This window comes from Lathyrus oleraceus, chromosome 7 (genome assembly GCF_024323335.1).
Source record: "Lathyrus oleraceus cultivar Zhongwan6 chromosome 7, CAAS_Psat_ZW6_1.0, whole genome shotgun sequence".
Lineage (NCBI taxonomy): Eukaryota > Viridiplantae > Streptophyta > Magnoliopsida > Fabales > Fabaceae > Lathyrus > Lathyrus oleraceus.
Window position 1 is genome coordinate 493,640,556 of NC_066585.1, and position 17,127 is coordinate 493,657,682.

A 17,127-nucleotide genomic window follows, 5' to 3' on the forward strand; every position below is an offset into this window, starting at 1 on the left:
AACCTAACAAATAGCCTATTTGTTAGTAACCTAGATGTGGAATTTAAGGGAACACGCGTGACCTTAATTTCAGGAAAATACAAGTACAAGGCCCAAGTGCTGCAATATAAAAGGATGGCAATCCTTCATTCAGAACTGGGAATTTGAGGCGTGAAGATTTAGTGTGTTCATCATACTTCGCTGTTGTATTTATGTGTGTCTTGTATTAGACGTATCTTGTAAGCCAAGCTATTATCACATAGATGATTGCATTGGTATAGGGTGTTCATTGAGTTGTAAGTGTTGTGTCACTCTAAGCTTTTAAGCATGAGTGCTGTGTATCTTGATCAAAGCTGTTAAGCACAATCAAGAGTTGTTTGAAGTGTGACTTCACAAGTGTCTTTAATAGTAATTAAAGGTTGTAATCACTGAGGTGATTGAGGGGGAGTGAGTAGGAACTCTGATCTTAGTGTAAGATTGAAATTGCATTGGGTAGGTATTAAGTGATAGGATTAAACAGTTGGTTTAAGGTCTGAATTAATACTACTTATAGTGGATTTCCTCCCTGGCTTGGTAGCCCCCAGACGTAGGTCATGTTGGACTGAACTGGGTAAACAATTACTTGTGTTATTTACTGCACTTACTTTTAAGTTCTACATAATTCTTGTCTGCGCAGAATCGGATGTCATAACAACCCGTGTGACATCGAAAGTCTGATAACTAGAATTTCAGAATTGGTTCATGAACCAATACAAGTATGGATGAGATTAGGTCCACCATTTGATCATTTTATTTTTGTGTGTGGTATGTTTTAGGAGTATGGTTCATTATACCATATCTCTAACATGCATTAACACCAAAATTGTATTGCCCGACCTCAGATAGTTGTGACTTCTACATAAGTTCAATTACGATTGCTTAACATAGCGCTAAATTTTGACCCAAAGCATAGCATTCTAGTAAGTGAGATTGTAAGTCTCCCCCCTTTCATGGTATTGTGTGGAAACTTAGCCTTTTTTCCTTCCTTTGGAAGATGTCTTGGTTCAAGGATCCATGCTTGTGAATAGAGGGTTGAGTGTTCTCCAAAGAATGACTTAAACAATAAAAAAGGCAAAACTCCACTAACTTTTAATCAACTAACATTTGACTAACTTTTAATTTCAAGTTATTTACTTTATGCAATTTAAATTCAAGCCATTTATCATTTGCCATTATACATATCATTTGACTTGTTTATGTTTATGTATTTTTCACTTTGCTCTCTTGAGCCATATATTGTGTTTGTATATACTTGTTTGTGTATCTTATTTGTGATTGTGGTCTTAGGACCTTAAAGTACATAATAAAGAACAAAAACTCTTAAAAAAATGTTTGTGTGGACTGTTGGATTTGATCTGAGCTTTGGACTTAGAATTAGGCAACATTCCCTATGCAAAAGGACTTGGCCAATGCCAACATTTCTGAAACCAAGTCATTGTGAATTGAACTTTCATCCGATGCAAGTATTGAGATCCCTTTGAGTTCATCTGCTACATGGTCTTGATGTAAATGTTACTTTGAACTTGTGTCTAATGCCTTATTCTGAGCAATTCAAGGAGTATGTCATCTGATACATGGGGAAGATTATGAAGAAGATTATGAAGTTGCTAGCTTAAATGTGGCTATCTTTATTTGATGCCTTGCCCTTCATCTTACTATTTGTGTATTGATATTTCTTGATCCTAAAGTCCAAGGGAAAAATGGGTTTCTATATGACATTCTTGTCTATTGGATTGCATCCCATTGGTCAGATCTTTTCAACTCTTAACTTTTAATTTTTGCTTAGGATTAGTCTCTTCATCTCCTCCCATTCTCTTAAATTTCAAAATCTCTCCCCATTTTCAAAAATCTTCTTTGCTTGTGATTTCTAAACTTAGACTCTTTATTGCAAATTAGAAACTTTGGCCTTATGCCATTGCATTTTTTTAAAAATCTTTTCTTAAGTCAAACTTGTAAATGAACTTAACTATATTGACTTAATCTTTCAAAAGACAAAAATAACTAACACTCATTCAAACTCTTTTAGGCCTTTTGTGCCTCTTTCAAACTTAAATTTTTGTTAAAAGCAATTCACTCACTTTGAAATTGATACCACAAACTACGAGGTTTTGATCCCTCATTTCTATGTTGGTACGTAGGCACAAGTCTGAAGGCCTTGTCAAACGCAAAATATAATTAATGAATTCTTTTCTCATCCCCACACTCTATTTATTGCAAACATCATTTTATACCAAACCGCATGCACACATAAAAAAGGGCTCCCTAGGAGTACCTAGGACACTTTGGGTGCTAACACCTTCCCTCTGTGTAACCAACCCCCTTACCTGTAATCTCTGACATTTTATTAGTTTTGATTTAAAAACTCCTTATCTTTGGGTTTTGTTCGTACTTTTCCCTTTTCCTTTGGAAACAATAAAAGCGCGGTGACGACTCTGGTTTTATTGACGTTAAGTTTATCCATAGCTTCATGGTCATGAATTTACCGCTACACAAACCATTGACTAAAAGGACATTAGTAATAGAAGGAAGTTTACCATTACCAACCGTTCCAGAGCAAATGATCTTCCCTTTTTTATTTCCTCTGAAACCAACGAAGCCTCCAAGATTAAGTTCCAAATCTTGGAACATATGCCTTATGCCCGCCATGTGTCGTGAGCATCCACTATCCAGGTACCATGACTGGTGTTTCAACTGAGCTGCTAAGGATGTCTGTAACATAAATGATTTTATCCTTATGTACCCACTTTCTGGGTCCTCTTTTGTTAGTTCTCCCAGGGTTTCTTACAACCTTGGGTCTTTGTGCAAAATAATAATCAAGTGAAATTTGTGCATGATACTTAGGTTTCACAACTGAACTCAGTTCCAACAGACACGAAATGCTCATACAGAGATTTTAGTTTTACCTTCTGACTTTTGTCAGTTTTTCCAGTTTATGTACAACCTAAACCTTTATTTCCATTTTTTCTAACTCCATAGATCATGGAAGCCATTTTGCTTCTATCTATGCTTTTAGCCAGAAAGTACTAGAATGACCTGTCATATCTGATGACGCAATCAGTACCAGAAGATTCTGAGATTATTTCTTCCTCTAGTTTTGAAATTTTACTTTTCAAAGAAAATTTGTTACTTTCTAAATAAAATAATTTTCCGTTTAGGGAAGAAATATCCTTCTCAAGCTCACCACGAGTTCCAGAAGCAACTAATTGGACTTGTTTAAGGTCTTTGTACCTACTATGAAGACTTTGGTACTTTTCCAGTATTTCAAAAATACATGACTCTAAATCAGAACAAGATAGATTAGAAAATACCTCTTCAGAATCAAAGTCTGATTCTGACAACACCTTGTCTTATGGTTCTTCAGAACCTTCTATATCAGTTATAGTTGCCATCATTGCAACATTGTCCTGTTCCTCATCAGAGTCTTCTTCTTCTGATTCGAAGTCATCCCATGTAGCCATTAGCCCCTTCTTACCCTTATATAACTTTTTCTTGGGCCTTTTGTACTTCTTAAACTTAGGACACTCATTCTTGTAGTGGCCTGGCTTCTTGCACTCGTAGCAAATAACCTATTTACCAGAACCTTGCTTCTTTGGTCCAGATGAAGAATCAGAACGACAATCAATCCTTCTAGCTCCTCTGAAATTCCCTTGTCCATTCTAACTATGCCTCTAGAGTCAGTTGACCTTATTGGAAACCAAAGACAACTGATCATCATCTTCTGAGTCTTTATCAGAATCTTCTGATTTTTCCTCAGGTTTATAAGCCCTTGTCTTCTAAGGCTTGGACTTCAAAGCAACAGATTTACCTCTTTTCTGAGGTTCATCTTCTTCGAGTTTTATCTCATGGTTTCTTAAAGAACTAACAAGTTCTTCAAGACTGATATTGTTCAAGTCCTTTGCCAACTTCAAGGCAGTTACCATATGTCTCCATTTTTGGGGAGACTTCTAATGATTTTCTTGACATGATCAGCTGTAGAATATCCTTTTTCCAGAATCTTGAGTCCTGCGAAAAGCATATGAAATCTTGAGAACATCGTCTCAACGGTTTCATCATCTTCCATTTTGAATGCTTCATATTTCTGGATAAGGCCAAAGCCTTTGTCTTCTTAACTTTAGCATTCCCTTCATGAGTCATTATTAAGGAATCAAAAATAGAATTAGCAGAATCTTTGTTAGTTATCTTCTCATACTCAGTATAAGAGATAACATTAAATAATATCGTTCTATCCTTATGATGATTTTTGAAATCCTTCTTTTGTTGATCTATCATAGCACTTATTACTATATTGTTTCCTTCAGGATTAACTGGGTGAATGTAGCCATCGACTACAAGATCCCATAGATTAACACCATATCCAAGAAAGAAACTTTTTATTCTATCTTTCTAGTAATCAAACTTGTCACCATCAAAGACTGGTGGTTTAGAACTATAGTGATCTCTCTCTCAATGTTGTTAATAGCGTTAGCAACGACCATTGTTTCTCACACACAAACTAGATTGGTAATGAACATAGTGAAGTGTTGATAAAAACTTTATCACAAACCAAACTGGAGCTCTGATGCCAATTGAAGGTGTGAAAAACACAATAAATGGAGGTTTGAATTGGGTTTTAAAAAACAAAAGCTTTTTACCAACTTAAAAACACCACACAATACTAAGAACAAAGAGATAACGACACAAGTATTTTTATCCTGGTTCGCTTGAAATCAAAGCTACTACAATCCACCCGCCAAGGTGATTTTTCCTTATACCCAAGGACTTAATCCACTATAACCAAACAAATTATAGAACAAACACAAAGAACAACTTTCTTTGTCTTCTCAAGGATCCGACTAAAAGTTAGTCTCCTTAAGGAAATATAAACAAACAGTTTGAATAAGCTTTTTGTGTTACAAGATGCTTATACACAAGCATATTTTACACAAATGAAATACACAATATTTAAAGAAAAATTATGCACAAAGTTAATAGCTTTTCACGTAGAAACAGACTTTTCAAAAAAATGTTTTTGCTCAGTTACTTTTCTTCAAGTCTCCAAGTCCTACTTATATAGCATAAGAAAGAGACCATTGGAAGGAAAATTCGAGATACCAAAAGAGCGACTGTTCACTGTAGGAAAAATTACCAACTACCAGCCAATTGATAGCTTAACAAAGGTAACCAAACTGAGGGTAAGAGAAGATATTACCTACTATCAGCCAAGTGATAGCTTAACAAACACTACTAGAATAAGTCATTTTAGCCTCCTAGTTTAGAGTCGGCCACCGACACGGACACTATTAGTGTCGGCTAAGCCTACACTAACGGACTCTATCTACGTACATCATTTAAGACAAGTTATTTTTTTTATCAGTGTCGGCAAAACCGACACTACTTGTTATGTTACCTTTGAAGAATGTTTGATTAATTTATTTAGAGTCGGTGTGACCGACTCTATCTAGTAGCATTATTTTTTAATTAGTATTTATTTACTTAGAGTCCGCGTAGCCGACGCTATTATTATTACATATAATTTTTCCATTTATTTATCTATAATATGTATATATATTTAAGGTTTAAGTATTTTATTTATTAAGTAGAGTCCGCTTGGCGGACGCTAAGGAATTTTCTATTTCTGACCAAAAATTGCGCGCAGCTTATTTCCCTCTTTCCTTTTCCCTCGTCATTTTTCACTCTCCCTCCATTTCATTTCACAACACGAAAACCCTAATTCCATGCTAAATCGTGAATCCGTTTTTTCCCAATTTCGTGAACCGATTCGTGAATCCCTAATCTGTGAATCCATTGAAGAATCCCTAATTCAAAATCCCTCGTTAAAGGGTTTCTGAATCATCAAAGGTAATGCATATTCGGTGAATCCCTAATCCGTGAATCCTTTTCGATGTTTATACATTTGTGTGCGTGGTTGTTTGCCCAGGCTGTCTATTCGGTGATATCTTGCTGTAGGAGGGAATCCTCTCCTCTTATAAAGGGTATTTGCTGTTAATGTTTGTTCGTTGATATGGTTTGTGTAACTTTGATAGCTTGATTATTTTAGCTCGCCAACTCTTTTCTTAACTGTTGATAGCAATCTGTCTCCTTCCACTGTGGTTTGCTTAATTTTCCTGTCTTATGTAGTAAATTGGTTTTATTTTCTTTTTCTATCTAGTGAAGAATCAAATTAGATTTTTTTTTCATTTAATCAAGAGCTTTATATGATTTTGAAAGTTATTATCATGGTCTGTAAATGATCGCTGAAACTCAAATTTGAGCAGGGAACCTGAATGTTTGATAGTGTTTTATGAAGTTCTAGGTTCTGAGTGTTTTATCTCTGTCCAACATAACCAGAATTGCATTAATTTCTGTATAGTGCTCTAATGTAAAGTTGATTTGATGATGTTTACAATGATTTCTAATGCCTTGCTATTGCAAATCTAATATGATATTGGTTGATGTTTGCTCTATCATGTGTTTATGAAAGGTTTGAAAATAGCTTGTAAAATTCAATTATTCTACTGCCAGATAAAGCTAATGTGATTGTTTTTCCCTAAGAAAAGAATGTCTTTTAATTTTATTCTCAATTGATTTTGTATGTTAGTTCACAAGATTGGAAGGCAAGACTAAAGATTCCACCAGCTGATACACGCTATAGGACAGAGGTATGATTACAAACAATTTAAAGCTGTTATCATATATATTCCAAGTGATTGTTTATTTAAATTATGTATTATGCTTTGGTTTTGGTCATATATTTTGTTTAAGAATTGCGATCTTTGAGTTTGTCAGGAACAGTACGCATCCCTTGTTGGAGTTGATTCTCTGCATTGGTTTTAGCTTTCATTTTGTTGAGTCATGTCATTTTTAGTGCCCTATGGCCTGTGCTCAGTGCCTTTTAGACATTTTATTTGATATGCCATTTTTCAGTCATTAGATCATTACGGCTTAGAATTTAGAGTATAAACATGCTTGATGAGATATTTACATCCTCACAGTCTTTTTTTACTAACTGAAATTAACCTGCATAACTACATTCACATAAAACAAGGAGGGAAAATTTTACAATTTTCATTTCAGTTACATTCCACTTAAATCTCAATTTCGATTCAACTAACTTTTGAATTTCTAAACTAACTGAATTTACAATGGAATTTAATTTCAAAACAGAATTTGAGTTAAACATTTCACTCACCAAATCCACCTCTAACAGATTTTATAACTTCTCATAACAGATCCTAACTAACTAATAACCTCTAACAGAAACAAAATTGCTGCACAGTTTCTGTTATGAACTTCTTAGCTAATTAAGTGTTAGGAAATTAATTAGTTGAATGTGTTATTACTTATTAGTAATGTCAGCTGTGAACTATTGTTGAAAGTCTAATAGTTTGCTTCTGTTAATGTTAATGTTGAGTTGTTATGACTTAAATGAAACCATGATATGCTTTTATTGTGGACTGCTATTAGCGAACTGTTTGGTGATTACTGAATTTCTGTTAGGATGGAGTTAAGTTTCTGTTAGATTTCTTACTTGAGTTAAGTCTGCTATCAGTTAGTAGGTTGTTTTGAATTCTATTATGACTGTTAATGTTTGTTAAATTTCGGTTAAGTGAAAATTGTGAGAGTTAATTAGTTAGGAAAATAGAATTGAAAAATGACTATAACCTCACTCTCTCATAACTTTGTGGCTTATGGCCAGTCCAATTAATCTTCCAAATAAGTACATCTTACAATTAGTCGGTGAGAACCACTTTTTGAGTTTGGCCTCCATTGATTAACAGGTTTGAATTTTAGTAACAAAAAATTTAAATGCAGACTTCATAGAAAAGGTCTAGTGTTGTCTTTGGAATACAAACATTTTATAGGATTTATGCTTTTGTACTGAACTGTTTCTTCTTCTTATTATTACAATTTTTAAAATGAATTTATCAGTGTAACTGTCACACTTGCACTAGCCTGAAATAAAACGGTCAATTCATATTTGCTCACTGTACATAATAATTAGGCAAATGTTGTTTTTCTGATATTGTTGACATGGACATAGATGATGTTTTGGTATAGGAAAGGGAAAGTGTATTGGTGTAGGAGCCAAACACATGTTTCGATTATTAGGAAGTTACCTTCTAATGATATACATGGTGGAATTTTATGCATCTATTTTACTCTTGCATGACATCTTTACTGGTCGAGCTCTATGAAACAGCCTGGCTCGAATGGATCGTAATCTGTTCCCGGCATAGGGACAGGTGGCTACTTCTCATATTAGTTATTATGAAGTAGAAGATGGGGAACATCATTAATCTATTTGCCTAAAAAATGTTTTTTTTCTACTTAATCATTTCTGATCATAATCTAATTTTATATGAATGGGGTAGAGAAATTTGCTTATATGAGGTGGTTCTTATAAAAAATAGCTTACAGGTCATATGAATATTCTAATTTAATGTTAGAAAACACAACTTTCTGAATTTGTTACTGCTCTTGGTTAAGAACCTTTCTTGATGTTTCATTTAGTTGCATTTCTACTTTCCTCAACAAACAAGGAGAACTGTACCGAAAACATTTTACATTCATATTTACACATAAATACATAAACCTCAAATACATGCCATCACATAGATATATATGTAACCTTTTATCTTGACAAATTATTGTAATATCTAATCCCTTGGAATGCATGTATTCTATTCTCTCCTAATACCCATTAGGAAGTTATCTGATTTTCTCCTAATACCCATTAGGAACTTATCAGCCATTCATTTTTGTCTAATATATGTTTTAATTTTCAGTGGTTGACGAGTTAATTGTTTGCCTTATAGAAAATGGATCGTACTTGGATGTACGATAGAGTATATTCCAATAGACACGGATTGAAAGAAGAGTATGTTCGCGGGGTTAAAGACTTCGTAAAGAGGGCTTTGAAACAACCTATTTGTAAATCTGAGGGAGGGATAAGGTGTCCGTGTATAAATTGCAAGTGTCTCAAGATAAGAACACCAACTAATGTTAGACTTCACTTGTATCGAGATGGATTTCAACCAGACTATTGGATTTGGACTCAACATGGAGAAGTAGAGCTCAATGTTAATACAAGGAATGATTCAAATAGTAGTGAGCATGTGCATCATGATGACCAAATTGAGGCAATGAATCAGATGGTGTATGATGCTTTTAGGCCTTATGGAGTATTCTCTCACGTGAATGATAACATAGAAGTTGAGGAATATACGGAGGATGAGTTTCCCAACGAAGATGCCAAACGATTTTATGACAAGTTGATATCTTTCAACAAGCCCATTTATGAGGGAGCGACCCAATCAATATTATCAATATCTACTCAACTTCTTGAAATTAGGTCTAATTGGCATGTACCACAAAAAGGTTTAGATTTTGTTGCACAAATGCTTAAAAGTGTATGTCCGGTTCAAAAATGCTTGCCCGATAACTATTACCAAGCAACACAGTTGGTATCTAAGTTAGGGCTAAAGGTTGAGAAGATTGATTGTTGTAAGAATGGTTGTATGTTATATTACAAGGATGATAGCAATCTATCAGAGTGCAAATTTTGTAATTCTCCTAGGTTCATTCCTCGCAAGACTGGCATGGGAAAGTACAAAGATATCCCAGTGAAGAGAATGTTCTACTTCCCAATCATTCCCAGATTACAAAGATTGTATGCATCAACTGAGTCGGCAAGTGAAATGAGATGGCATCACATGAACAAAAATAGTTCCAACATCCTTCGCCACCCGTCAGATGGAAAAGCATGGAAACATTTTGATAGTGTATATCCTGACTTTTCTAGGGAACCCAGAAATGTAAGGTTGGGTCTGTGTTCAGATGGTTTTACTCCTTACATTCAAGCGTCTGCTTCTCCATACTCATGTTGGCCAATAATAGTTACTCCGTATAATCTCCCCCCTGAAATGTGCATGACCAAACCATACTTGTTTTTGGCATGCCTCATACCCGGACCTAAAAACCCTAAATTAAAGATAGATGTCTACTTGCAACCATTGATTGATGATCTACATCGATTGTGGTCCAATGGAATATTGACCTATGATATATCTACAAAACAAAACTTCATCATGAAAGCCTGCTTGATGTGGACAATTAATGATTTTCCAGCCTATGGTATGTTATCTGGATGGGGAACACAAGGTAAATTGGCATGCCCTCATTGTATGGAACACACTGATGCTTTCACCTTGAAAAGTGGCCATAAGAATTCCTGGTTTGACTGTCATCGTCGTTTCTTGCCATCTAATCACTCCTTCAGAAGGAGTAAAAGAAGTTTCCTAAAAAATAGGGTTGTGACCAATGAGCCACCTCCTATTTCCACAGGGAAAGATATATGGGCGGTAATAAGTAATTTTCCAAAAGTTACTGAAATTGGATGGGAGGCGAAATGGAAAGAATTCGAAGGGTATGGAGTGGATCACAATTGGAAAAAGCGAAGTATTTTTTGGGATCTCCCATATTGGAAGGATAATTTGTTAAGGCATAACCTCGATGTGATGCACATAGAAAAAAACGTCTTCGATAATATATTTAATACTGTCATGAATGTTAAGGATAAAACAAAGGATAATGAAAAGGCAAGAGAAGACTTGGCTAAATTATGCTTTCGCGGGGACTTGGAGCTCCAACCCTTAGAAAACGGAAAGAATGGTAAACCAAAGGCTAGTTACACTCTAACCAAATCTGAAGCCAAGTTGGTTTGTAAATGGCTTAAGGAATTGAGAATGCCAGATGGCTATGCTTCAAACCTCAGTAGGTGTGCGAATGTAGAAAAGGGTACGGTGCATGGGATGAAGAGCCATGATTGTCATGTTTTCATGGAATGTTTACTCCCAATTGCATTCCATTCATTGCCAGATTTGGTTTGGAAACCATTAACTGAGCTAAGTCGATTCTTTAAAGATCTTTGTTGCAATACATTGAGGATGGACGACTTAATTAAGTTGGATGAGAATATTCCAATTATCATATGCAAGTTGGAAAGGATTTTTCCACCAGGTTTCTTTGACTCAATGGAGCATCTTCCAATCCATCTTGCCAAAGAAGCAATTCTAGGTGGTCCAGTACAGTACCGATGGATGTATCCATTCGAAAGGTAATTGTTGTGGTTGATTTTATTAAGTTATTGCATGTTTATCATAAATTAATAAACGTGGAATGATTGAATGTGCAGATTTATGGGAGTCTCAAAGAGGGCAGTGACAAATAAGGCTAGAGTTGAAGGTTCCATATGCAGTGATTATATACATCGCGAGACAAATTACTTTTGCTCTCATTATTTCAACTCTTTCCGTTTGTTGCCAACCATAAATCTTAGTAACAAACCTCATTTAGACAATGATGACATTCTACCTACAATGTCCATTCTACAAAGTGGCGGTCGACCAAGTGGGAAGTCACGAAAATATTTTCTATCTGATAAGGAATGGAAGTCTTCACATGTGCATGTCTTGATAAATTGTGATGAGGTTAAACCATATCTTGAGTAAGTGTGCATCATAATATATTCAATCAAATTATTGATGCATATCATAATAGATATTTACTTATGAATCGTGTGATTTATTTCAGCATTTTCTTAGAGAACCACTCTCTAGATATAGAAGATTCATCTGGGCGCATACATATAGAGTTTCCCATATGGCTGAAGAAATATGTAAATGAGGAGACAAATGGAGTTACTAACCAAGATATAATTGCCTTGTCTCGCAGTCCTGCATCAATGGCCATATCATGGAACATGTATTTTATCAATGGGTACAAGTTTCATACTGAAGAATGGAGCAAAGGTAGAAAAACTAGCAATTGTGGTGTGCACGTGAAAGGTCTTGCAGAAGGAGGAAATACTGATTTTTATGGAATAATCAAACATATCTTTGAGCTAGATTACTTTGGTCTGAAGCATAAGATTCCAGTTTTTTATTGTGAATGGTTTGATCCAACAAGGAATATGGGCACAAAGGTTCACCCACAATATAAAACTGTGGATATTAAGATGGATAAACGTTATCGTCCTTATGATCCTTTCATCCTTGCGCAAAATGCAAGACAAGTGTATTATGTCCCATATCCAGAAATGTGTAGAGATATGCGTGGATGGTGTGCGGCAATCACCACAAAACCAAGGGGTCGCGTAGAGATTGACAACATAGAGGATGAAGTACCTTATCAATCTGATGGGATGTTACCGGCGCTACCCAATGTAGAAATTGAAGCAATATCTTGTTTGCGTGACATGTCACAATTAGATGTGTTTGAAGAGATTTTTGATTGCTCTACTAGTGAAGCAGATAGAGGGCATTGATGAAGATAAATTAAGTCGCTGTGCATTTATCTTTTCCCTGTAGAGAACTTTTTCTTTGTTTACCCATCCTTTGTTAGCAGCATTCCTTTGTATTTGATTACAGGGTTTCTATAATGGAATATTTGAACACTGTAGATTTCCTTGATTAATGGATTTTCTGATGACTTCTGAGTACTTTCCTTGATTATTTTATATTATCATATCCACTGTTGTGTAAATGTATCTTATGCATTCTTTCCAACATGATAGTTTCCATACCCAAGATATTTTGCAGGATGTGTGCTTTTTGTTGTTTTCAGAAGTGATGCTTTCACAATTGATGAAATAATTTGCAGTGACTTTACTATGCATTTGTTGAACTAAAATTAATTTAATATTATACTCGCCACATCTTTTCTTTTACTTTTAATTTTATCAGAAACTGCATTTGATAATGTTATGATACTGTTAAGAGTGTGACACTAACTAATCCTTTTATTTTTATGACAACAGATGACTAAAAGAGGTGGAAAAGCTAAGGTATTAGCACCAGGAAAACTTCAAGAAGAACGAAATCGCATAATTAACAAGAAGCATATCGTTAGGAAACCTGCCCAAACAACATTGTCTATGCAGGATGCATCATCGGCACCAACACCAGCTCAGGCAGCACCGTCCGTGCAGGTTGCATCGTCGATGCCGACATCAGCTTCGAAAAAATCATCTGTGCAGGCTGCATCGTCGATGCCAACACCAGCTCAGGAAGCATCGTCCGTGCAGGTTGCATCATCAATGCCAACATCAGCTTCTAAAAAATCGTGTGTGCAGGCTGCATCGTTGATGCCAACACCAGCTCAGGCAGCATCGTCCGTGCAGGCTGCATCGTCGATGCCAACACCAGCTCCAACTGTAGTACCTGTTCATGCCACTACCTCTGAGAAATTCAGTTTTATGCCTACTCCAACTTTAAGCCATCAAACAATGGCTGGCCCTCAAAGTATAAACCTTCAAACAATGGCTAGCCCTTCAAATTTGGCAGAGGAGGAAGATGTGGATGCTGATGAGGATGAGGCGGTGGGTCAAGAAACTATTACCCCTCTTGTGCCAACAATAGATGAGAATGGGAAAGTTATTATAAAACCATCTGGTACTGGGTAAGTCATATATATTCTCATAATTTAATTTTGTGCAGGAATCTTTACTATATGTTGCACATTTTGATTTTGGCTTTTCTGCATGCCTAAAGAAGCTTCTGTAAAATTGTGTATCCTCTGCATTTTCCACCTTGTTGTGAATCTCACCTTTTATGGATTCGTACACTACAGCTTTTTAAGTGCTTCCCTACAGTTAAATGTGATTAATAATATTGTTCTGTCTTGGACTGGAATAATTAACACAAGAATGTAACATGTGTCATAATCATAATTGGTCATTAGGAACTCCATTGCATGATTCTATACAGAGGAACAGAACATGTAGATTGATTTTGGGTGTAAAAGCTCCTAATCTAAATATGCTTACAGTACTAAAGTTCCACTTGGGAACATCATTCTCTAATAAGCTTCTTTCAGTTTACTTAATGTTTTATTTTGAGGTAAGTATCTCGTTAATTAACTATGTAATCATTAAGATACCGATGTTTAAAATATTCAATTAGACATATTGATTGATAAAAAGTTTAAGTGTGGAAGAAATCTCATATAGTTTTATTATTGTATTTTGTCTAAAATATATATAACCTGTTAAGAAAGTTGAGAATATTACTATCCATATGATTCTTAATAATTTAGTAGTTTTATTATTGTATTTTGTAGGCTAGTTCCTGCCAAAGAAGTTGCTGGTGCCATTAATTATGCGATACGCAAACAATTTTATAAACCTATACATCATTGGTCTGCACTCGATCCTGATACGAAAGCTGATTGGTTTAAGTTGTTTGGAGTAAGTATTTATTGACTTTTGTCACTTAAGTTGATCAAATTATATTTAAAAAAGTAACTAATTGGTTATTAATATTAATTATGTGATTTTAATTATTTTTAGGAGAAGGTTTCGTGGGATCCTTTCGATCATGCATTTGTCTATAGCGCATTTGAAAAAAAAGGAAGAAAACGATTAAACGACATGTTGGGGAAGGCGAGGAGAAAAGGGACTCGACCTTCATGGATTGGTGATGATGCTTGGGTTGAACTTCAAACTTATTGGAAAAAGACCGAGTTTTTGGCTGTGTCTTCTCAAAACAAGACCAATCGAGCTTCCGCAAGAGGCGGAGCAGTCCACACCACAGGCCGTAAGGCTCATATTGATGTTGCACTTCAACTTGTAAGTAATAAAATCCTAACAAATTATTATTATTATGAAGATTCTTTATATCTTGACAGTTTTACTCGTATTCTGTATTGATTATTGGATTATTTGATTTTTGTAGTCACGTGAACTTCAAAGGGATCTGCGTCCCGATGAGTTATTTTTAAAAACACACAAGAGGAAAAATGGTGAATGGGTTGACAGTCGTGCTGCATCTACTTATGTAAGTTCTCGTAAATTTTACTACATCAATATTTGCATCCATGCTTTCAGAAGTAGACTTATTCAAATTAAACTCTCCAAAAAGGATCTAGTTATCCATTTTTATAGTCTAATGTAAGTTAGATATAATAGCACAAGTCCTATGTTTAACTATCAGTTTGAAATTCCTGCAATCAGTTTGCTGTGCTGTTTGATATTTGTTTGAAATTCCTGCATCAATATTTGCTGTGCTGTTTGATATCAGTTTGAAATTCCTGCAATCAGTTTGAAATTCCTGCTTGTGTTATCTTGCTGTTAAATATTCCTTACTTTTTCAACCTACTGACAGTGACGTGCTAACAACTCAACATTACTCACTAATCCGACTCCTAACACTAACAGAAATCAAACATTCAATTAACCATATGCTAACCACTAATTCGAACTATTTTTACTGTTAATTCATCAGGATGATATGCTAGATTGTTTATTGCTCAGTGTTTTGAGAAAGGTTATGCAGATAGGATTCAGGTTTTTTCTACTGATTTTATTGATGAGGATTTCGTTGATGCTTGTGCTGGTTTGACTTATGCTAGGATTGAAGGAAAAACATGAATTATGAATCTGTTATGTTCTTTTGTTTTGTTTTCTTGTATTGTATGGTTTTGGATTTGCTGGTTTGTAAATGTTTGTTTGATTGTAAATTTAAACTACAACATGCTATGTTTGGTTGAATATACATGAATCAAGACGTGAGATATTGTTGCATATTCGAATTTGCTTCAACATTATATTTGTAAGTCTTTCATTTTCCTACACTGATGGAGTAAGTTGTGGTTACAATTTAATCCACTAGTCACACACACTATTTATTTGGTAAGTTAGTAGAGAAAGCTGTGGTTATGAATTATAATTCTCATTGAGGATTCGGATTGGTAGGAACTCACTGAGAACATTGAGTGGTCCATTGAACACTAGACACGTGTCTTATAATAATCCACCTCATTTATATTATTTGATTATGCATTATTGTCACACTTATTTGAATATTAAATAGGATGGTTATTACTGTTGGCATTTTATTGAATTACGAAGTTATTGAATCAATTAGGAAATGAATGTGATTGAACAAATTTGGTTAAGTTGTTTTTGCTGCAGTTTTTTATGAAATTGAAACGCAGGTTGAAAAATCAATTAGGAAACTAACTATTACTAACTATGTGATTTGGAAGTGTTTCAGACTGGTGCTGCAGTGAATTCGTTTAATGTTGAACCTTAGTTGCAATGTTGGGCTGAACCAAATGCAATTTGAAGCCGAACTGAATGTTAATTGATTAACCAAATGCTTCACCATTTGAGTGGTTTGAATTATTATTTCAGTTGTTGTTAGAAAATGAAGTAAAGTATTGGCTTTCAATTAGGGAAAGAATTTGGCTACCATGGTTTGAATTGTTGGAAATAAATGAAAGTAGTTTGGCTTGTTTGGTTATTGACATCAAAAAACTATTAGGAAGTTAGTATGTTAGTTTATGACTATGAAGTGTAAATTGGTTACGAATTGAATGTTAAATGGAACCTGTTAAATTTTGATTATTGAACTGTTATAGAAATGGTGAAATACTTGGATAGAAGCTAATATGAAATGGTGAAATACTTGGATAGAAGCTAATATGAAATACTTGGATAGAAGCTAATATGAACTGTTATAACCAACATATCATCTCTAAATTCTTAACAGAGCACTAACTTCTAACCAACATATCATCTCTAAATTCTTAACAGAGCACTAACTTAGCATTATAATGTTTTGTTATGCAGAAGACTTTTAAAGAGAAGTTTGATGCAGAACTTCAGCCAACTGAAGAAGGGAATGGAGAGGTTGTTCAGGTGTTAGATGGAGAGCGTGTAAATCAGCTATGGACAGAGGCTGCTGGGGGCCGTAACCGTGGTCGGGTTTATGGCGCTGCAGATTTAGCTATTAATCTAAAACGTGGATCAAAAAGTTTTACCCAACAATCTCAAACTCCTCAACACTCTATGTTTGGGATGTCATTAGAAGCTGAAAGAGCAGCTAGAATTAGAGTTGAACAAATTGCCGAGGCTGCAACGACCCAATTACAAGAGGCTAACGAAGCAATGCGAGCTGCTACCGAGGCTGCAAAAGCTGCTACCGAGACTGCACAAAGGATGGAGAGGGAGATGAATGCTTGGAAGGAATTTATGATGAAGAAATTTGACACTTCAACTTTTGTATCACATTCTCATCATTATGATGACGATTTGGATGATCAATCATTAGATGAAGATTGATCTTGTAC

General features: G+C 35.1%; 1 protein-coding gene across 1 annotated transcript; it reads left to right on the forward strand.

The window, feature by feature from the left end:
* Positions 1-8,816: 8,816 nt before the first annotated feature.
* Positions 8,817-12,322, forward strand: LOC127104525 (uncharacterized). Its single transcript, XM_051041709.1, has 3 exons — positions 8,817-11,113; positions 11,192-11,503; positions 11,590-12,322. The coding sequence occupies exons 1-3, from the start codon at positions 8,817-8,819 to the stop codon at positions 12,320-12,322; spliced, it is 3,342 nt and encodes a 1,113-aa protein (XP_050897666.1).
* Positions 12,323-17,127: the final 4,805 nt, after the last annotated feature.

Bases quoted from the DNA above. Each gene is read 5' to 3' on its own strand.
- LOC127104525 (XM_051041709.1), top strand. From the start codon at position 8,817: ATGGATCGTACTTGGATGTACGATAGAGTATATTCCAATAGACACGGA. The intron at 11,114-11,191 runs GTAATTGTTGTG...TTGAATGTGCAG, and splicing joins TGGATGTATCCATTCGAAAG to ATTTATGGGAGTCTCAAAGA. The intron at 11,504-11,589 runs GTAAGTGTGCAT...GATTTATTTCAG, and splicing joins GAGGTTAAACCATATCTTGA to CATTTTCTTAGAGAACCACT.